General features: G+C 39.1%; 2 protein-coding genes across 3 annotated transcripts; one reads left to right on the top strand and one right to left on the bottom strand.

Moving 5' to 3' along the window:
* Positions 1 to 2,611: 2,611 nt before the first annotated feature.
* LOC133732597 (vegetative cell wall protein gp1-like) lies at positions 2,612 to 3,471 on the bottom strand. Its single transcript, XM_062160180.1, has one exon. The coding sequence runs from the start codon at positions 3,413 to 3,415 to the stop codon at positions 2,738 to 2,740; it is 678 nt and encodes a 225-aa protein (XP_062016164.1). The 5' UTR covers positions 3,416 to 3,471; the 3' UTR covers positions 2,612 to 2,737.
* A 5,506-nt stretch (positions 3,472 to 8,977) lies between these two features.
* Positions 8,978 to 14,721, top strand: LOC133731589 (uncharacterized). 2 transcript variants are annotated; one of them, XM_062158961.1, is made up of 2 exons: positions 8,978 to 11,532; positions 14,290 to 14,721. In XM_062158961.1, the coding sequence occupies exon 1, from the start codon at positions 9,287 to 9,289 to the stop codon at positions 11,360 to 11,362; it is 2,076 nt and encodes a 691-aa protein (XP_062014945.1). In that variant the 5' UTR covers positions 8,978 to 9,286; the 3' UTR covers positions 11,363 to 11,532; positions 14,290 to 14,721. The 2 variants fall into 2 exon arrangements, with proteins under 2 accessions (XP_062014945.1, XP_062014946.1); XM_062158962.1 differs by lacking the exon at positions 14,290 to 14,721 and adding an exon at positions 13,476 to 14,255.
* Positions 14,722 to 22,692: the final 7,971 nt, after the last annotated feature.

The raw sequence follows: 22,692 nt of genomic DNA, 5'->3' as shown, positions 1-22,692 counted from the left end.
ACGCAGCTCGATTCCATGTACTATATAGGGGTAGGAAAAACACTACTTCTGGGTTGCCCAGCTAATCTTCCTTCTTTTCTGAAACTGTCAAGGCCACTCAGTAGCCATAACACACACTTAATTCTGCCAGATTTGTCAAAATGTAACACAAGTCTCTCTGTCTAGCACTCATCAGTCATCACCTCACGAAAACAAAGAAGGATTTTCCAGGTAAAATTAAGATGGAGAGATTGCCGCAGATGGTGTCCCGTACTTTTGCCTTCAGACGCTTACCATTAGGCAATAAGGTTGCTAATGATCACTTGTAGAATTAAAAACCTAAAAATGCACATTCCATTATTTGGTCTTATCAATGACACAACGTTTATTCATTCTTATCCATTCCAAGATTCACTATGAACTGTACATTACTAGTGCTTGACCCAGGAATACATAATAAGGATATACTAACTCAAAATTCCACACAGCTCATTTCAAGCATCTGTTGTTAGTAACCGTTGACAAACTCATTTTCCCCATCTTGAGAGGATAAGCAAGCCAAAAACTGTCAAACATGATGCAGCCGCTATAGAGACAACAAGCGCAAATGCATAAACCAACTAGGAAATTTAAACCTGTTTTTGGATCCTTTTTAAGCCTTTGTCCATTACAGGTGCCAGTGCAGCTGCTTCAGCTACTCGAAATGGCCTCGTAACATTATTTCCTGTCCACATCAGGAGAACAATCTGCAAATGCCAGAAAACGTTATTCACAAAAGCACAAATATCTTTCAGAAATGCTGAAAATAACTTCTTTGTTTCCTTACAAGATTTAAATTGCCAGCAAGGTAAAAGACTTAAATTAGATAACAGTTTTATTCTCTGCAAAACAGACCCTTGTAACAAAACAGACCTCTGATATGTGTTGTGCAGATTGCAATCAAGCACTTGAACCAAAACAGACCTAATGTAACAAGTAATAAGTTTCTTCAATTTACCAACCCATAGGCATTAGAAATTTAGTTACATGTTTAAACTTTTTGAAAGTAACCTGTTTTGGACTATATTAAGACCATGCCATAGTCGTTATGTACTCCAGATGTGAGTTACACTGAGTTCTTTTGAATCAAGATGACATGTTAGGAGGACAAGTTTTCTAATTGGCATATGTATGTAAACAGGCTGTTTTATAAGGCCAAAAAAAAAGTCACCTAATCATACCATCTGACTTGAATTGATTAAAAAGTGTAAAAGAAACAAATTGCAGTAAAAGATTGAGCATTTCTTACCCCTATAAGGGCCTTGATATTGGCAGCAGGATTCTTTCCAGTACTTTTCTCATACCCCAGAAATGCAAACACAAAAAAGGATGTGTACGTAACCGCATCAAACAGCTCATAAGCAAGCACAGCTGCCAAGCCAAGCTTTGCAAGTTTTGCACTCATTTCAGCCGAATTCACCTGCCAAATATGTGAAGCGTAAGAGAAAGAAATGCAGATTGTATATGACTATGCTACTATAGAGGAGGTAAAGAGCACTCTCTTGGTTGCATTTATTTCCATATGTATTTCTTTTGTCAAATAATTTCATACTTGTAGTTAACTTTTCATTTTGCTTTAGATTGATATATAAAAGCCCACCTAATTTTGATTTGAGATTGTCATTCTTACTTTCTATTACATAATTCAAAGAAACATAGAATTGACATCACCTAGTAGTAGTAGCAGTACTAATACTAAAATATTCTCAGCAACCAGACACAAATACATATCCCATTGTAAAGCTAAAGAGGAAGAACTATATACCTTCCATTTTCCCCAGAAGCCCTTGTCCTTCTGCTTCTAGCCAAAATACACAATGACAAGAAATAGAAAACTCCCAAAACACAGAAAGAGGGGGGGAATTTAAGTACCTCCAATTGTTCATAATCGTTTGAAGGGAAGTTGTCTGCTGCTGCTCCTTCACTGAGGGAACACTTGACTGAAAGAGTGGGTTTTCGAAAGCAATATGTTGGCTTCCTCCATAAGAATACAACAAAGGGGTCGAGCAGGTTGCTGTTGAACTCTTCTTCTTCAAGTGCTTGGTAATGGTGTTCGTATGGGTTTGGTGTCTTGGGAGGAAATGGGTTGGTGAAGAAGAAAATGGTATCGAGAGTGCAAACCAAACCACATCTTAGATTTCACCTAGTCTACTACTAGTACCAGTAGATAATTGGAGGTTGAAGGAAGACCTGTGAGCGGTAACCATTAGTGACCGTTATGTTGGTTTCATTAGTCGAAACAATATCGGTTATTCACACCCACAAATTTAATCCTGGCACTGAAAACCTTTTTCCAAAAATTTCAGTTTCTATTAAAGATTCATCATCAAAATAAAATGGGAGCTTAAGAATATGGATCATCACATATGGCATTATGCAATTGAAGATTGAAGAATTTTTCTTTAGAAGAAACGACAAGTTTTTAACTTCACCCTACTTATCCGATAATGTTAATGAGATTTGAACATGTGACAGTCACGATGTTTGATTAATCTAAATAACCAATAACCCAATTTGGGCAATTTTTTTTTTTTTTTTGATTGTGCAATTGAAGATTAAAACAGTGAGTACTAGACGAGATACAACAGTGATATAGTATATAAAAATAAATGAATATATGATTGAATGAAAAATGATCCGAAATACAACAGTGAGTACTAGACGAGATACAAGTCTCTAAGAAATAAATATAATCGAGAAAAGTCCAAAGAGAATGAATTTAGAGAGCCAAAGCGACCCAGATAGAGAGCCCACTCAAAATGAACCCAACTCCATACTTGGGCTCCGAACCCGACGTATCATCACTAGCCGGACTCGCCGCCGCGCCTTCAGGCGACAGACCCGCCGGCGTCGGACTTGGTGGGCTACTGCTCGACGGGAACATCGCCGGCGACTCCGACGGGGTTTCAGACGAAGGAATGTTCGACGAGGATGGGGTTGCCGCAGTCTCGGGAGTCTCTGCAACCGGCGGAGCCCCAGATGGGCTTGACTTCGGAGCGCTCACCGGAGTCGCAACGGGAGAGGCCACAGTCGGAGGCTGCGTGGCCGGGGCTTGAACCGGCGACGACCCATTTGAGGACGGGCTAGCCGCCGGAGAAACGGGTGACGCCGGAGGAGGAGTTGCCGGTGAGACGGCCGGCGCGGCGGCCGGAGGAGTCGAAGTTGGTGGAGAGGATTTTGGAGAAGCCGCAGGCGAAGGAGAGTGAGTCGGAGGGGATGCCGGAGGAGAAGCGGTCGGAGTAAGTGCCGGAGAAGCCGCGGGAGGAGGCGGCGACGAGGGCGGAGGCGGGTTTGCGAGTTTGGGAGCAGGAGCAGGAGCCGGCGCATTGTCTGATTGCACCACATGGAAATGTAACAGAGAGAAAACCAATATAGCAAGTAGAGATAGTTTCATCATCTTCGGAGATTTGAGTGTCTGTGATTGTGGGATTGAAGAATGATTGTAAGGGGAGAATGATTTGTGGAAGAGAGAGAGAGATTGAGGAGGGGATTTATAGGGGAGGAGCGTTATGGTGACGGAAACTAAACGTTGTGAAGGTTTTAGAAAATTGGTTCGAGGGGGGAGGAACAGAAATGTGACCGTTGGGTGGTTACGGGCTATAAGGGGTAAAGTAGCCGTTGCTTGACACCATATCACTGCCTGCTGCCGGTCAATTTGTCGTTCAATGAGCGAAAGATTCGTGGTCATAGGGGAGAACAAACAAAACCTCCAAACTGGTAGGCTGGTAGCTAATGCGACTAACTGTGGATTTATGTTCGAGTATCGCACCTAAACAAACTTGGATTTTCTTCGTTTAATAATGTTTTGGACTTTAAAAAAACTAACTAGTTGAAACAGTTTTAGGGTCCGTGTGTTTGAACTTTAAGGGACTAAATGGTAGTGTGTTAAGTAAGAGGTAGTAAATGATTTAGGCTGCGTTTGGTTTCAAGGAGTACAAAAATAAATGGCACTACATAACACCTGTTTTTGTTCTCAACCTTCTTAACCAGTGTTACTGTGCATTCGGGAAAAAATAAACAACCAGTGTTATTGTGATTACACGAACCATCTCTCTAGGCCGGTCGTCAAATCCTCTGCTTTCTTTCTCACTCATGGTACTCAATTTTCTCTCTGTGATCTCATTCAGAAACCCTTTCTCCAGAATTGGTAGTATTGGTCTTAAATAAAGAAGAACATGACTCGCTTCCATGTATAATTTTTTATTCAATTTAGGGTGAAAGCAATTGGAGATTTGGATGTTGCAAAATTGAATTGGATTCATGGAGATTTGTAGAATTTGGTTGATATGGGTCTGGGTATTGCAAGCATGAGGAGGTTTTGATTTGCAACTCCATTGATTTGATGTTTTGATGATGCATGTAGTTTGGGTCTTTCGGTGCAACTTTTGATCCTTTGTGTTTTTTTTTTTTTTTGGAAAACGGGTAAGGGATCCCGTTGGGTTGGAGTGGGGGTTTTCCTCCCTATACTATTATTAATACTATAGTTTTGCACCGAGGGGGACATAGAGCTTATACCTCGTAATGCATTACATCCATCTTCAAATAGCACATCATGAATACAAGCAGGAGTGTCATGAACCCAAAACTCATCCCAATGGGATACACAAGCAAGGTGTGCAAGCCTATGTGCAGCACCGTTTGCTTCCCTATTCTATATGTCTAAGTGAAACGAAATTGAAATCTTGCAAGTAAGACCTACAATCATTCAAAATAACACCCACCTCAGACAAATCTTCATCTTCCCTTGCCAAGGCATGTAATACTATAGCACTGTCTCCTTCGGTGCAACTTTTGATCTTAGATTTGTTGAATTTGATGTTAGTTCAGGGTTTTATTAGTTCAGAGCGTATCAAGAGTTTTTGGAGAGTTTAGGGTTCTCAATAATAGTCCCACCTTTTTTTTTTTAAAGGAACTTGAAACTCAGTCAATCTGATAGGCTCATTGGTGTTAGCTCAGTGGTTAGAGCACCCACTACCTAAGATCAAGGTCCTGGATTCGAGTCACCATGGAGGTAGGAGTGAAATCCTTTGATCCTCTTTTAAAACAAGAAAAAAAAAAAAAGAGCACGGAAGGTTTTCGGAGAAGAAGGGAGGTGGGGGTGGGGTGAGGGCTCTCTGGTAGAGGGGGATTCTGTGGAGGAGGGGGTGGGGGTTCTTCTTATTTGCACCGGTGGTGTAAGTAACCCACCACTTATTAGGTAACCTCAACTCTTGAAAACCAAAACGAAGTGCTTGTTGTCTAGTCATGATTTTGCCTTCTCCATAACCCCACCGCTCAAGATTGACATATTAAACATTTTAAGTTAGAAGAGGACTTCTTCTTAAAAAACAAAAAAAACGTCAGTAAAGAACTTTACTGTTTTAGTTAGCTACACCTTACCTTGTTGATGTTTTTAAAATTTCATCAGCAAATTCAGCCCCTGAGCCTAAAGTCTCAGCATTGTCCATTGTTCTCATATAAATTTTTGTATCCTGGAGATAATCAATGCCAAGGCGGTGACCATGCGATGAAATATACTTCAAAAATATGTTTCAACTATCAACGTTAGAGTAGTATTTTGGTTTTGTTTAAATAAAATGAATCAGTTTATTGCTTGTCAAAAAAAAAAAAATTGTTTCAATAATACCTCGTTTTATGTAACATCCCAAACGCTTCATCCCTTTTGAAGGCGTTCCTAGTGTACTCTAGAGTCCCACTGTTTCTCTTTGTGTATTAGTGTTGAAAATCAAAAGTTTTGCCTAATTTGTATTCAACTAATGTCACATCCATTTCCTAAACAAAATTTTAAATCTTTTCTATCAGGACTAATGTAGAGGTGACATGAGTGGATCTTGAAGCCTACAATTTAATGTATCGTCATGAGTGTTGAATGAAAAAAATAAGAATAAAATATGGTAGTAAATTCTCAAACCTTTAATGTATCGTCATGAGTGTTGAATGAGTTCACGAAATGCAGAGGAACCAAAATTCCACCCCCCTCAGCCTCACCCCCGCCCTCAGCCCCCTTAGTCTCACCCTTAAAACCAAGTTCCTTCTCCCTAAATTGTTCCCAAATAGTGAGTGATTTTGCTTCCGAGCTATCATTACCTTTCACAGAAGATTTTGCTTTCATGGAGGCCGAGGCCGCGTCCTTAAATTTAGCAGCGGCTTGAACAAATCTCATGGACGCGGCCTCGGCCTCCATGAAAGCAAGATCTTATGTGAAAGGTAATGATAGCTCGGAAACAAAATCACTCACGATTTGGGAACAGTTTAGGGAGAAGGAACTTGGTTTTAACATGGTGTGCAAAATAGTGTTGGCCGGCTATGGCTATATACTCACTATTTGAGAACAGTTTAGAGAGAAAGAACTTGGTTTTAACATGGTGTACAAAATAGTGTTGGCCGGCTATTATGGCTATATAAAGTTTCAGGACGAGGCCGCCTTCGTGTAGGCAGAGGCCGCGTTCTTGAATTTAGCAGCTTTCCTCATTTCTCGCCTCTCGGTTGAGAAGGATGAGAGGTTTTTATTTATAGCTGGGGCCTAGGGCTAGGGCTGAATGGGAAAAGTCAAGAATAGCCAAATTAAGATGAGAGTATTCTAGATAACAGGACCGCTCACCTGATTAAAAGTATGAATCTGATTTTGCCTTCTCCATAACCCCGCCGCTCAAGATTGACATATTAAACATTTTAAGTCAATAGAGGACTTTTTCTTAAAAAAAAAAAAAACGCCAGTAAAGAACTTTACTGTTTAGAGCAAACTATAGGCTACACCTTACCTTGTTGATGTTTTTAAAATTTCATCAGCAAATTCAGCCCCTGAGCCTAAAGTCTCAGCATTGTCCATTGTTCTCATATAAATTTCTGTATGCTGGAGATAATCAATGCCAAGGCGGTGACCATGTGATGAAATATACTTCAGAAATATGTTTCAACTAGCAACTTATAGAGTAGTATTTTGGTTTTGTTTAAATAAAATGACTCAGTTTATTGCTTGTAAAAAAAAAAAAAATTGTTTCAATAATACCTCGTTTTATGTAACATCCCAAACGCTTCATCCCTTTTGAAGTCGTTCCTAGTGTACTCTAGAGTCCCACTGTTTCTCTTTGTGTATTATTGTTGAAAATCAAAAGTTTTGCCTAATTTGTCTTCAACTAATGTCACATCCATTTCCTAAACAAAATTTTAAATCTTTTCTATCAGGACTAATGCAGAGGTGACATGAGTGGATCTTGAAGCCTATAATTTCGGGGCAAAGATGTTGGATTTCTATTAAACATTTTGAGTCAGTAAAAGAATTCTTCTCCATCTAAGCAGCTCTTTGACCTCTTCATCCGAACAAGTACGATAATCCCAATTATAGAGTAGAAAAAGAGATCTTCAATCCACATCGCCTATGTCATAGTGTGTCACATATGATTGTAGAAAACTACAGCTTTGGTGCTGAACAATATTTTCATGGATATAAACACACTACTAGAATATAAGGCTCATATATATCAGTTCCTAACCGATGTAAAATAAAAAATTTCCGATGTCTTAGTGGGTGATGTTAAAGATCATGACAACCCAAACATCGGTTGTTAGCTGAAGTTAAAAATGCCTCTGCACATTGCTTCCTTTCAAGGAACAGATGTAGAAATTGGGTCTCAACATTAGTTTTTTTATTCAAATTCAGATTTGTTTGCTTATTATGACATCGCTTTATCATTTTAATCGATTTATAATCTCCTATTTGACATTGCTTCCTTTTAAGGAACTGATGTACTTTTTCATTTTTAACATTAGTTTATTATTTGACTTTGTTTTGTTTTGTTTTTATTGCTTTTGCTTTAGCTAAACTTTAGAATCTTAATTCTTGGTGATAACCATTAAGACAAGAATTCATAAAGAATTCTTGAGAGTGCAGGGGTAATCTTGATGAAATTAAAAGAATAGGGACTAACATGAAGATTGCCCTAAAGTTGGACTAGTAGGTAAATTGAAATTAATCCTAAAGATAAAGAGAATATTATTCTCATTAATATTAATACTCAAGGAACATAAACAATTGAAAAACAAATAGCATAACATCCTTGTAAGAATATATACAACCAATATATGTTTGTGATCAGGCTCATGCTGAAGCAAACTCTTCCTATACATGTCCAATATAATACATGCACACACTTGACCATAATGGTCTTGTTTATCATGGTTGCGGTTTTAATTTGTTTCGTGATCTTAAAGTTTTCATTACCATACCACGTATTTGGTGTGATAACCTAAGCTCTATTTGCTATTGCATGCCTCTAATACTATTTTTCATGGTCAAATGAAAATTGATTATCATTATGTGAGAGACAAGGTTGTGCGTCATGAGTTAGACATTTGCTATGTACGTATGCACATATGATCAGCTAGCTTATACATTTACAAAAGACCTGCCAGTGCCTCGTTCTGCTACCTTGACGTCCAAGCTGACAGTTCGATATGATGCCTTCTCTGCTTAGGGGGGATGATAAGCATATCCCAACAATAAAGGCTAATCTTTCCTCATTAGTGTCAACGTTATCCTCCGATCCAAGTCTAGTGTCTCAAAGTCTCCTACATAGCATCAGCATGTATAATTATCTTCTGATATGAGTTTATCGCTTTCAGTTACTTCTACATGAATTTACGCGAATGCTATTGCAAAAAGATCTGAAATTTGCTACTACACAATATCTTATATTCGACGACACACTATGAGTATCAAACTCAAAATTTAAAAGAAAATAAAATAATAAATAAACACATGTAAAACAACTTAATTGTGCTCGTCAGTATCAATGGAAATGTTGTAGATTTTGTTGTGTTAAAGTGTCGTGATCGTGATGGACTTTTCCTACACTTTCCTAAAAATTGAATTTTTTTTTTTTTTTTGGCTACAAAGAAGAATTGAATTTTGCTTAGTTAGGTTTATTTTCTTACCCGTTTTTTATGTTGTTAATTAATAGAGAGGAACCCACAGCATTGCGTCCTGGGAAAACTTACCGAAACCCCTGTTTTCTTCTTCAGCCTTCTATTTTCCTCGCGAAGGCGCACACCTCTAAATCTCAACTCTACCGGAGAATTCACCACATTAGGGTTTTCTCTCTCTCTCTCTCTCTCTCTCTTCCCTGGTAAGATCTCCGACCCCAAATCTTCTGTTTCTTTCATTTTTTTTTTTTTGCTGTTAGATGATGCTTTCTTTGGAATTCTAGACACACTTTTACTTCCCAACTCACTTGAAAATTTAACAAACAAAAAACCCTAACTTCCAAGAATGGACGACGGCGACGGAGCCGATCAGTTCCACCGTAACGAGGCCATCTCGGCCGTCGCCGACGACGGCTTTTTAGCCGAGGAGGACGACGACTACGAGGACCTCTACAACGATGTGAATGTCGGCGAGGGGTTTTATCAGTCTATGAGAAAGAACGAGGATTTAGGGTTTAAAAACGAGGCCGTGGAGGAGAAGAAGGTTGAGTTGCCGGAGGTTTCGGCTCCGCAACTTCAAGGCGCTCCGATACCGAGCTCCGGGGGCGGTGAGGGTAGGGGTTCGGGGTTCGGTAATCAGAATCTAGGGTTTAGAGGGAACGAGATGGGCGCGAAAGGGAGTGGTGGGTTGGGAGGGCCTATTGGCAGTGGAGGTGGGATGAGGATTGAATTAGGGCAAGCGTCGAGTAAATTGAATGAGTTTGAGCACCAAAGTGGGAATAATGTTGGTCTTGGGGTTCAAGGGATTGGTGCTCAGCATCAGCAACAATTACAACCGCAATCGCAACTGCAACCTCCACAGCAACATCAACAGTTACACGGTGGTGCTGCTGCTGTTGGGAGTGTGGGAAATGTGGGGAATGAGGGTTTCTTGAGGCAACCTGGTGGTGTCGGAGGGGGGAATGTGAACGGTGTTGGTGGGAACAGTGGTCCAGGAGGAGGATTCAGTGGAGGTGGTGCAGGTGGGGCAACATTGTATGTGGGGGATTTGCACTGGTGGACAACGGATGCAGAGCTGGAGGCGGAGTTGTGCAAGTATGGAGCTGTGAAGGAAGTGAAGTTTTTCGATGAGAAAGCCAGTGGGAAGTCAAAAGGATATTGCCAGGTAGACTTCTATGATTCTGCTGCTGCCATGGCCTGCAAGGATGGGATGCATGGGCATTTGTTTAATGGGCGGCCATGTGTTGTTGCTATTGTATCACCCTATAGTGTTAAGAGAATGGGGGAGGCTCAAGTGAATAGGAACCAGCAGGTAACCCAAACTGCACAAGCTCAACCAAGGAGGGGGCCTAATGATGCTGCTGGGAATAAAGCTGGTGGGAGTGCCATAACAACAGGTGGGAATTATCAAGGTGGGGATAATAACAGCAGAGGTTATGGGAGAGCTAACTGGGGGCGAGGTAATTCTCAGGGTATGGGAGGTAGAGGCCCAGGTGGTCCAATGAGGAATAGGGGTGGAATGAGTGGCAGAGGTATAATGGGGAATGGTGGAAACGGGTTTGGGCAAGGTATGGGGGCAACCCCTCCTTTGATGCACCCTCAGTCAATGATGGGTCAGGGCTTTGATCCAGCTTTTGGCGCTCCAATGGGAAGAATGGGGAGTTATGGAGGCTTTCCAGGAGCTCCACAGCCTCCTTTCTCTGGGATGATGTCTTCATTCCCACCGGTGGGGGGTGTTGGGCTGCCTGGAGTAGCCCCTCATGTGAATCCTGCATTTTTTGGACGAGGGATGCCCATGGGAATGATGCCGACATCAGGTGTTGATGGGCCTAATATGGGAATGTGGCCAGATCCTAATATGGGGGGTGGATGGCCTGGTGAGGAGCATGCTGGTGGCAGAGCTGGGGAGTCTAGTTATGGTGAGGAAGCTGGTTCTGACCATCAATATGGTGAGGGTAGTCATGATAGAGGTGGGTGGCAGAATGCTATGAAGGAGAAAGATAGAGGTTCAGAGAGGGACTGGTCTGGATCTTCTGATAGGAGGTATCGGGAAGATAGGGATCAAGGGTTTGACAGAGACATGCCAAGAGAGAAAGAAGTGGGTCATGACCATGAAAGAAGGCATCGGAATGATGTAGATGTTAATCGAGAGCGGGACAGAGAGCGTGATAGGGGCCGAGAACGTTCTCGAGATCGTGATCGTGACAGGTACAGGGAAGATAGAGAAAGATATGCTGATCATCCTAAATACAGAGATCGTGAAACGGTGCACCAGGATGAAATAGAAAGGGGGAGGTCTACAAGGACCCATAATAAGGCACGCTTATCTGAAGATGATGACCGTCGTTCAAGATCTAGGGACCGCCGTTCAAGATCTAGGGATGTTGATTATGGGAAGAGGCGGCGGCTTACTTCTGAGTAGTTTCTTTGTTTTGGTTAGTTCCTTGAGAAACAAAGAAATGTGAAAGAAACTCTCGGCTTTGGCACGCTTATTGGACTTTTCTTTGGATCCTTGTTTCTTCAATGGCTGCGCTGCTTTCACTTCCTTGCTTCTACATAACAGGAGTGCAGTTTAATACTGTGTGGTCAAAGGTAAGCCTAATTTTGAATGAATTTTCTGGTCTTCTTATAAGCTTGAAGAGTATTCTTGTGTTTGCTTCTGATGTGCTATACTGGTTTTGTTGTGCTTTGATCATTACCAGTATAAGTTAAGTTCTTGTGTCTTTCCTGTATAGTTATACCACTGCTAAGTTTATTTGTTTTCAGAAGTGTTCATGCCTTGGTTCTGGTCTCTCCGTAGTGCTCTAACTCTGTCACTAGTGAAAAACATCAGTTATTCGACTTTACCTTACCGTTTTGGCGATAAGTGTTGTGTTATCAAATTGTAGTGTCTTACTACCATTGTTAACAAATTAAATGTCATACTCAAATTTGATATTTAATGCACAGCCTTGGTTCTCAAGTTGCTATGCTATATTTATCATTTGGGCTTAAGTATGATGCATAACTAGTTAACTACATTTCTATGATCAAAATCTGAAGGATACAACTTTCCACCAACTTTTCAAGCATTCTTGGGGCTTGTTCGGAACTATTTCTTTGGAAAAAAATTTTGCCCTGTATCACTTCAGCAGTGGCACATCCTATTAAAAGTGCTTATACTTGAGCAGTTTGTTGTCTGGCTGTCAACATCTACGTGCTTTTATATGGTGATGGTGTGGGGGGGGAGTTCTCTTTAAAAGTGTTTGCTTGCTCAAGAAAGTGCTTTTTTATTTTAATTTTATAAGTTTTCTGTCACCTTGTCAAAAGTAGGGCAAGCATGGCAATTCGAAGTATTCAGTAGAAGTCTTTGAATTAGAACCTTATTTTATATACAATGGTAAAGAAATGAGAGATACTCCTAAAAGAATGGGAGTATGATGCAGTAAATTCACTTCACTGCCCAGACACCAGGATCAACAAACTCTAAGGTTTAGTGCCTTAACACACAGTTTTTGTAGGGTAGAAAGTGAAAACTAAGAACTAGGATTCCCTCCCAGGTTTCTCACTCACACACAAGGCTTCACACCAACACTCCAATCTCAGGAAAACTCAGAAAACACTCTGAAATTTTTATTCATCAAGACATATCTGGCCACTTGGCACTTACACTTATTTATAGTTGAGCAGAGATAGCTCATATTAACTAGCATTAAAGACTCATTCATAGCTAGGGCTGTTACACTTCACAAAACTGAAGCATAAAAGACCTAATAAAGGAATTTAAACTCCTAAACTGAAACTGAAATAATAAAGAAACTTTGGAACTCCCAAACTGAAACTGAAAAGACACCAGCCTAGAGACTTCTAGCATGAAAGCAATTAATCAAACCATATGGAAAGGGAATGACTAGCTGCTCTCTTTTTCCATTTCTTTCGCTCATAAACCTTAAAAGGTTTGACTATGATGTCCTCATCAGAGTAAAACCCAACATAGAGAACCAAACGGTTGGAGGTGCTTCTTAAAAAATCAAGTGGTTCCAAATCTTACTTGGGCATTTTGGATTTTTTGCCAAACTATAGTTTTTACCCATTTAGAATCCTAAAAGCTCATCCAAATGAACCCCTTTTAACATATACATATTTAAACTGTATGTTTTCTTATATGATGTCGATGCTTGCTGCGTCTCAGTACTGTTTCCCGTGTTGACTTGACCATATGCAGCTGATCAATTAATGTGGTAATCCACGGTGGTCCACAGTTCTATTTTGTTAGATTATTAATTAGGAGCACATGTCCAGACACTGTTCCACTTGTTCAATAGTATAACATGTGCTTTTCATGTTATTTGGTTTCTATACAAGGAATCTTACATTAATCTCGTAATTACAAACTTGGACGGTATACTGGGATTTATATGCAAAATCAGTCTGCATGAATTTATCTTTTGAAGAGATGGTAATCACTGATAAAATTTTAGTTTTATTAAATTTGTTTTTATTTTTTGGTTTTTATTTTTTTATTTTTATGTATTTTTTTTTTTTCAACTTCACAGAAGTAGGGTACGCATGCATCTGAGATCAGAGGAAGACCACTGTGGTCATTGCTAGTTACATCACAGTTAAGGTCTATAGATTTGTAACTTTTAGTTGAATTGAATGTGGTTGCCTCTCCTTTCAATGATCATTTAGGCTGCTAAGATGATTTTTATTATTATTCTATACCGTTTTACCCAATTGGTCTGGGATTCGAACTGTCTCATGGTATTTATTTGCTGTCTGCTAGAGTTTCCTACCTCCAAAAGATTTCTAGTGCGGGTACAAAGTGGGTTTCGGACTTCCTAGGTATTAAAAAACTTGCAATATTCGCTTGAGGTTGATCTAGATACTTCTTACCAGTAGGAGAGTTAGAAAACTGTCCTTATTCTGTGTGCAGCTTCTTACTGCAAATGATTTGTTTACTTTGATATTATAAGCAACTTGATTTGGATCCTGTCTTTGCATAGCTACACCTAGCTGCCTTCTTGCTCCCTTTGTTCAGTTTTTTGTCAGTAAAAACGCTTGCTTATTATTTGTAATGATTCTACTTCACATATAGTGTAAGATGCTTCGTGTAATATGGTTTTACATTGTACTAAGGTTCTGCATTACATGTAATATTTTTGATCACATAACTACTGTTTACCCCTTATTTTGCTTATTCAGATGCTTGCCCCGACCACGCCCCCAATTGTATCTGTTGATATTTCTTGCATTTGTGATCCATCCTTGGCAGTTTCAGACTTTCAGGATATGTTATTAATGATTATCCTATATTGCTTTTTTTTTCTGTTTCGTCTCTTTATGTTTCTTTTTATGTCTTTCTTGCAGAGCTTAGTTGTGAAGTAGAAAGTAGAGTTGCCTTGAAGATGAAGAGGACCTTAACCTTTAACATTCAAGAGCGCATAGTGTTTCCCTTTCTCTCCTTGGATTTAGAAGATGAACTCCTGCTTTTAGTTTTAGCTTTTACTTTTCCTTTTTAATGTTTAACTTACTCGAGCACTTAATGAAATAGATGTTGTGGATGTTGTTATGGCCTGAAATTTGCTGGAAGAGTCTGAAATGTAGTAGATTCTGAATGTGATATTTGAATGTTGTAATAGGTTCTAATATGCCTTTTTTTCTAATGGGCTAGTTGTATCATCTTTCCCCATCTTTTTTGTTGGGGATATATCACTATGCTGATTGTTTGAGATAGTTGAAGATGTAGAATACTAATGATGATTCTTTGAGAGAAATTTGCCATCATGTACATTCCAAAAAGCTGATGGCTGCTTTTTTAGATGAATAGATTCAATTTCATAATGACTTTCTTTTTACGTAGTCTTCGTTGCTGAGGACATGGTTTTGTTTCAGTCGAAAGTGTTTACAAGGTGTTCTGGATGAGATCTAGTACATTTTCTGTTAACAAAAGCAAGAATGAATCAAATACGAACATCAATATCTGAATGATGATGGCCAGTGGGTCTATAATTGTATGGCATGTTTCGATGCAACATTATTGGTTAATACCACAACTTTGCTCAGTTGCTGCCTTGACCGAAGTTACTGAAGCAAACGACCTTGCAGGCTTACATTGTACCCAGTTCTCTCTTTTTTCTCTCCCGAAAATCGAACAAATTTGAAAACATACAGTTTCTTTGTAACTCTTGTTTTACAAAAAAAAAAAAAAAATGTACACACATTATGTTAACATAATAATTTCACGGTTGATTCATAATGCTGGTAACTTGTATTTTGTCATATATTCCATTCTATTACAAGAAAAAAATTCTTTGGTATTGTAAATATTATTATCTATGTGGCTGTCTACGTAAATACTCATTAGTTATGTACTTTGATGTAAACTCTACATTTATATAAAGGCTTTATATAAAGGAGGCTAATAAGACTGAATGAGAACTCTACTTCCTCCCAATTATTCTTTCTCTATCTTCTCCCTACTTTATAACACGTGATCAGCACGTTTTGCTCTTCTTCTTCTTCTTTTCTTAAAAACTCGATGATGATCTAAGACATCTTGGTGCAAAGTTTGTTGTTTTTGACCATGATTCATGATCTATGAGTTTAATTTTCATAATTATAGCAGTTGATTTTTGTTTAACCTATATTTTGATTCGTAGGTTGTGTAATTATGCAAACAAATTTGTTGGATTTGCATAATATTACAATGTTTTCAAATCTTCATTAAGGGACGGCTAGCTACTGACTTGCCTATCAAAATCATTTGCTTCGACTGGCTTTAGCAAGCAAATAAAAGGGGCCTTTATATACTATCTTTGCATCATGATATATTTGCTTCTCCATGATTATCCATGGACCCTTTATCCGTACTCTCACTTGTCATTGTTTGGTTTATCAATTTGCTATGCAAATTGTATTCTAAATATAGAATAAGGGTGGTACTATTCACACACCCATTAGTCAAGAAGAACAAAGGAATAAGAGATTTGGGATTTTCTGATATGATTTTTACCTTCTCCAAGAACGGAGTATATATACAAGATACATCGAGTCCTATTAGGAAACTAATAACAACAGAATAATCCTAATAATACACAATATTCACAATCCTAATTACATGGCATGACTCACGCCAACACTCCCCCTCAAGTTGGTGCATATAGATCACGGATGCCCAACTTGTCAAGTGAGTCACGGAAGGCTTTACTCGAGAGAGCCTTTGTAAGAATATCCGCCAACTGTTCTTCAGTAGTAACAAAGGGAAACATAATGACCTGTCCATCCAGCTTCTCTTTAATGAAGTGTCGATCTACCTCCACATGCTTCGTGCGATCATGCTGAACAGGATTGTGAGCAATTTCAATTGCAGCCTTATTATCACAATAAAGTGGCATGGCCTTTTTCTGTCTGAACCCCAAATCCCTCAACAAATTTCTCAACCACAACATCTCACACAGTCCTTGGGCCATTCCTCTATACTCCGCTTATGCACTAGAACGAGCCACCACCTTCTGTTTCTTGCTCTTCCAAGTAACCAAATTACCACCCACAAACGTGAAGTAGCCCGAAGTAGACCTGCGGTCTGTAATATTACCTGCCCAGTCCGCGCCTGTGTACCCAGAAACATCCAAGTGACTGTGTTTTGAAAAGAGTAATCCCTTCCCTGGAGCAGACTTTAAATACCGCAAAATACGAAATACAGCATCCATATGAGTCTTATTGGGATTATGCATAAACTGACTCACCACACTAACTGCATAGGCTAGATCTGGTCTAGTGTGGGATAAATAAATCAACCGGCCAACTAACCTCTGGTATCTTGCTTTATTCGTAGGCACTTAATCCAAATACTCTGCTAACCTATGGTTCTGCTCAATAGGAGTATCAACAGGTTGACAGTCAAGCATACCTGTTTCTGCCAGCAAGTCGAGAACATACTTCCTCTGACTCAACACAATACAATCCTTCCCACAAGCAACTTCAATTCCCAAGAAATATTTCAAATTACCCAAATCTTTCATCTCAAATTCTAAAGACAACTGACCTTGTAACCTTTGAATCTCCTCAAAGTCATCACCTGTCACAACCATGTCATCAACATAAATAATCAAGGCAGTCACTTGACCACACCGATGTTTAAGGAACAAGGTGTGATCTGAATTGCTCTGTCGGTACCCAATTTTCTTCATGAACTTGGTGAACCTGCCAAACCAAGCTCTGGGAGACTGCTTCAAACCATAAAGAGATTTTTTCAATCTGCACACCACCTGCTCTCCAGTAGAAGTACCATATCCAGGAGGCAAATCCATATAAACCTCTTCATGCAGATCACCATGCAAGAATGCATTCTTAACATCAAACTGTTGTAAAGGCCAATCAAGATTAGCAGCTAACGAAAGAAGTACTCGAATTGTGTTAATTTTCGCCACTGGTGCAAATGTCCCATCATAATCCACTCCATACTTCTGAGTATAGCCTTTAGCCACTAGTCTTGCCTTGTACCTGTCCACCGATCCATCTGAATTGTGTTTCACGGTATACACCCACCGACAACCAACTGTCTTCTTCCCGGGTGGTAATGATACTAGCTCCCACGTACAATTCTTCTCAAGAGCATCCATTTCGACTGTCATTGCTTGCATCCACTTCTCATCCCTCATTGCATCCTGCACTTTACTAGGGAGAGACACAGAAGATAATTGATTCACAAAGGCTACATACGGTTTAGACAGCCTATGGGTCGACACATAATTAGCAACGGGGTATTTAGCTTTTGCACTTAGAGTAGGTTCATAGTGCTTCGGGGGTTGACCACGGGTGGAACGACTAGGCAGAGTTTTGGTGGGAACAATATCTGACACAGAAGAAGGAACACTATCTAACATAGAAGGACTAGGCAGAGTTTTAGTGGGAACAATATTTGACACAGAAGATGGAACACTAGCTGACACAGAAGGAGTATTAGATAAAGAAGGATTAGAACATACCTCGGGTGACGACTGAGTAGGTGAGACCACTGAAGGAGAGGGAGAGACAGAAGAACTGTTCAAAACGGCATTGGCGACATCAGGAATTTCATTGGAAACAGAATCGGGAACTTCCTCTCCGGCTAACCGATCAGATTGATCCGGTAGACTGGTCAGTAGCTAACTACCCAGATTCTCTTCTCCGTTCGGTGGGCTGCTGTCCTCTTTGTCAAGTTCCGTTCCCAAACACTCCAACCTTGAGAACTCGGAAGCCAGTCTCCCATCTTGCCCACGAAACAAATCTTCATAATAACAAGACTTCTCCCCCTGATGAGGAGTCACAGGAGACAAAAAATAACATGCATCTTCACTGAACGTAACATCCATGGTGACATAAAACTTCTGGGATTGAGGATGATAACATTTGTAACCTTTCTGATGAGAATCATACCCCACAAACACACACTTAAGGGCTCTAGCATCCAACTTTGACCTCTAATTCTTATATAGATGAACATAAGCAATACAACCAAAGACACGAGCAGGAAGAGTATTAGAAGATGGAATAGAAACATATTTAGACAGAACCTCAAGTGGGACACGACCTTGAAGAGGGACAGACGGAAGACGATTGATTAGATGAGAAGCACACAATACAGCCTCTCCCCAAAGATACTTAGGCATGTTAGCACTAAGTAGAAGAGACCGAGCCATGTCCAGAAGATGACGATTTTTCCGTTCAGACCACCCCATTTTGCTCAGGTGTTTGTGGGCATGCAGTTTGATGTATTATGCCATGGTGTTGGAAATATTCATGAAAAGAATGATTGACAAACTCACCCCCATTATCGGAACGAAAGACCTTAACATGAGCATCATATTGAGTACGAACAAGCTTATGGAATGCTGTAAAAGCAGAGAAAACAGAATCTTTGGACTTAAGTAAAACCACCCAAGATAATCGAGTAAAGTCATCAATGAATAACACAAAATATCGCATTCCAGAAAGGGTAGAATGTTTAGAAGGACCCCATACATCTGAATGAATTAACTCAAAAGGCATAGTACTAGAATGAAAACTCGAAGGATAACTAGACCTATGACTCTTAGCCAAAGCACAAGTTTCACAATGCAAGTTTGACTCACTAACTCCCAGAAACAATGAAGGCATGGACTTCTTCATAACTCCAAAAGATGGATGACCCAAACGCCTATGCCACAACCATAGCTCACTCAATCTGTCAGAATTCAATGTCAGGGCCAAAGGCTGTTCCAGTGCTTGTGTTGGCTCTGCGTACATGCAATCCAAGTGAAACAGCCTCCCCCTCAGGTCTCCCTTACCCATGATCACCCTGGTGCACAGATTTTGAAAAATAACATACATTGGATAAAAGGTTACAGAGCATTTATTTTGTGACCCCAACTGGGATACAGACAAAAGATGATGAGACAATGAGGGTACATAAAGCACATTATGCAATACAATGGATGGTGTAACCTGAACAGACCCAATACCTAAGACTGGAAAAGACGCACCATTCGCATTAGAAACATGGGATATAGAAGGGGATGACATAGACATAAAGAAAGAATTATCATAGGTCATATGATCAGACGCACCAGAATCAATTATCCATGTATCACTACCAGTAAAGTCAGAAACATGTAAAGCAACACCAAATTTACCTCGAGTTTCCTTAGTCAAGGAAACATTACCCTGTGAGGGATCTTGCCCTACAATGCTGTAGAAGTCAGGTTCTGGCACCAATTGGACTGCCGCTTTGCCTCTTTGACCACCACCACGTCCTCCACGTCCTCTAGTATTATTGTCTCCTCTCCAACCAGAGTTGGTGCCACCGAGCTTTACACCAAAACTTGAATTATCTGTCACATTCTGAACAATCACAACCTCACGGGCCACAGAGTTCACCCCTTCATTCTGAGATCCTCCAGTATTCCCGTCGGTAAGAGTCAAATCCACCATCTTTCTTTCTTTTTTTTTTTTTTTTTTTTTTTTTTTTTTTTTTTTTTTTTTTCAGACCCTATAAATTGTAACAAAAAGAATACCAAAGAACTAGGAAGGATATGGACGGACACAAGAACAAAAAAGGATGAACTGATGGACAAAAAATGAAATCAACTTGTAAAAGCAAAAGAACCAATTCACGACTTGCAGAAGCAAAAGAACCAATTCGACAACAAGAACCAAGGCAAGAGAATCAATCGACCAAAAGAACCAATTCAACCAAATCAAAAAGGACCGAATCAAAAAAACCCTATATTCGCAGCGGAAAGAACAAACCGAGTCCGAATGGATCTCGGCTCTGATACCAAGTCAAGAAGAACAAAGGAATAAGAGATTTGGGATTTTCTTATATGATTTTTACCTTCTCCAAGAACGGAGTATATATACAAGATACATCGAGTCCTATTAGGAAACTAATAACAACAGAATAATCCTAATAATACACAATATTCACAATCCTAATTACATGGCATGACTCACGCCAACACAATTTTCTCTATTCACACACCCCCTCTATTTTTCTATTACTTTAATTTAATTTATTTTTACAAATTACCTTATCTACCCTCCCTTGCAATTCTGATTATTTTTCTTTTTTTTCTGTTTTGCAAGTCAATCATCGCCAAATTCTAAACCCTTATTTTCCCATAAACGGGGACTTTTTGTGATTCCTTCTTTTCTTTTCCATCAAAAACTTCTCTAGCATAGTCATTCCATCTCTCTAATGTGATGCTTTGAAGTTCAATTATGGCAGAGCAAGCAATTTTAGACCCATATTTGGAGAAAATTTTACATCTAATTTGCAATGGAGACATGGAAGAAAAATATGAATTTAGTGATCATTCGAGCCCCTTTGAATCCATCATTCTCGGTAAGATTCTAACTCAAATTATTTAGTGTATTTCAATCCATTGCGCTTGGTCAGTTTCTCAGCAATTTGGTGCATCAAGGAGTTTTAAATTTGTGCGTTCTATTCGTCTTAGTTTGATTTTGGTATGGGCAGCGTGTTAATCATGGTTTTGACTTGAGTTGATTGATAATTTTGAAGTCGTTGACGCTTTGATTTTTTTTTTTCTGGATACCTCATCGCATATATAAGCACATACTACTGTGCTAGTTTTACATGTATTGATGTATAAGAACAAGAAAAATAGAGGGGGTGTGTGAATAAATTGCAAGGGAGGGTAGTTAAGGTAATTTGTAAAAATAAATTGAATTAAAGTAATAAAAAAATAGACGGGGTGTGTGAATAGAGAAAATGAGTGTGTGAATAACATCACCCTAGAATAATACATACACTGAGGAATATCAAATTTGGCAATTACAATTGTGATATTGTGGGAGCCAAGAGCAGTGGGTTGACGTGATCTCGTGGGAGCCAAGAGCCTTTGTACATATATTAGTTGTGTCATTTTGTTTCATATACATAATACGTTATTAGTTAATCTTTGAGTTATCCAAATTGGTTTATATGATTTAGACGCTAGTCCATATGGTCATTGCTTCATGGGTTACACTAATTGATTTACACTCCATATTTCTAATATCAATTGGTTGTATATTGCCTTGTTTCTGTTTTCCGATCTGCAGATTTATCAAGTTGTATTAGATATAAGTTGTATTTCTAATATGTTGGGTATGATGAATGAGAGTGAAGAAAACATTTATATGTTAAATGGGTGGGTGAAGATCTTTCTGAATTGGATACTGTTGCAATCATTTTAGTTCAGTAAAGATTAATCTAGCTGCCACTTGAATTATTGCTATTACTGTTCCTTTTTTCTTTTATGTTTTTGCTTCAAACTTGACCACCCTTTTGTGTTGTTTTTCAGAGCTTTTGGAGCGAAGTGCATTACAACTCACTATATGCTACTGCGGGTGATGAACTAACTACTATTACTCGAATATCTTATTTACAATTTTTTGAGCGAAGTCCCAATGCTGGTATTGAGAGTCTATTGTACTTGGACCTTCATGTTATTGCACCTTTGATATTAATGTTATTTTGTATTCATCATCTATAGCCTCTTTGTTTTGAATGCTCAAATTACTAAGTTTCAAAGCAACCCAAATGAAAATCGCCAAAAGATAACAAAAGGATAAAATGATGGCCAAAACTGATAAAGAAGTTGTTTGCTAAGGCAGATATGCCTAATACACAATAAGATGTGGACAAGCATAAGAAAGGATTTAGACAGATCTTTTGCACCGAAACTGAAGTAATGATAGTAATCATAAATAACTAATGTGCTGCTCATTGTAAACAAAATGTACATTAACAAAATTAGATTGACCATAATTGTTGGTCAAAAATTGAAAAATTCTTTGTTTATAGAAAACAATTATTACTTTGTTTCAACCAAATGTTTCAAGCTCCATTTCGTCGACGTTTTTTCTGCGGGCATGTCGTTTTTGTGTGTCCATAGTTCTTGCACCAACTACACTGTCTAGATTTTTTAATACTTGTGGTCTTTTGGGTGCCTTTGGTCCTCACCTTGATTGGATTTTTTATAATATTACTGCAGTGCTCTGGAGTAACAATTTTTTCTTTCTCTTGCTTCCACAAGTCTGATAGTATGGGCTCTAGTCGGATGAATTCTCTGTTTAGGATGTCCGTGCCCTCCTTTGTTTTCGATGCAAGAAAACACAGTTTACTTCCAAAACAATTTAAATCGCCGTACCTGCACGATATATGATTTATTATTGATTGTTCATCACATTATAACAAGACATCAGTTAAGATTCACAAATGAGCGTAAAACTAATCATAATGTGTTG

The sequence above is a fragment of the Rosa rugosa genome, chromosome 2 (genome assembly GCF_958449725.1).
Source record: "Rosa rugosa chromosome 2, drRosRugo1.1, whole genome shotgun sequence".
Lineage (NCBI taxonomy): Eukaryota > Viridiplantae > Streptophyta > Magnoliopsida > Rosales > Rosaceae > Rosa > Rosa rugosa.
Note: the sequence above shows the minus strand (reverse complement) of the source record. Positions and strands in the feature narration are given on the sequence as shown.

Excerpts from the sequence above, each read along its gene's own strand:
- LOC133732597 (XM_062160180.1), bottom strand. The coding sequence starts at position 3,415 with ATGATGAAACTATCTCTACTTGCTATATTGGTTTTCTCTCTGTTACAT.
- LOC133731589 (XM_062158961.1), top strand. The coding sequence starts at position 9,287 with ATGGACGACGGCGACGGAGCCGATCAGTTCCACCGTAACGAGGCCATC.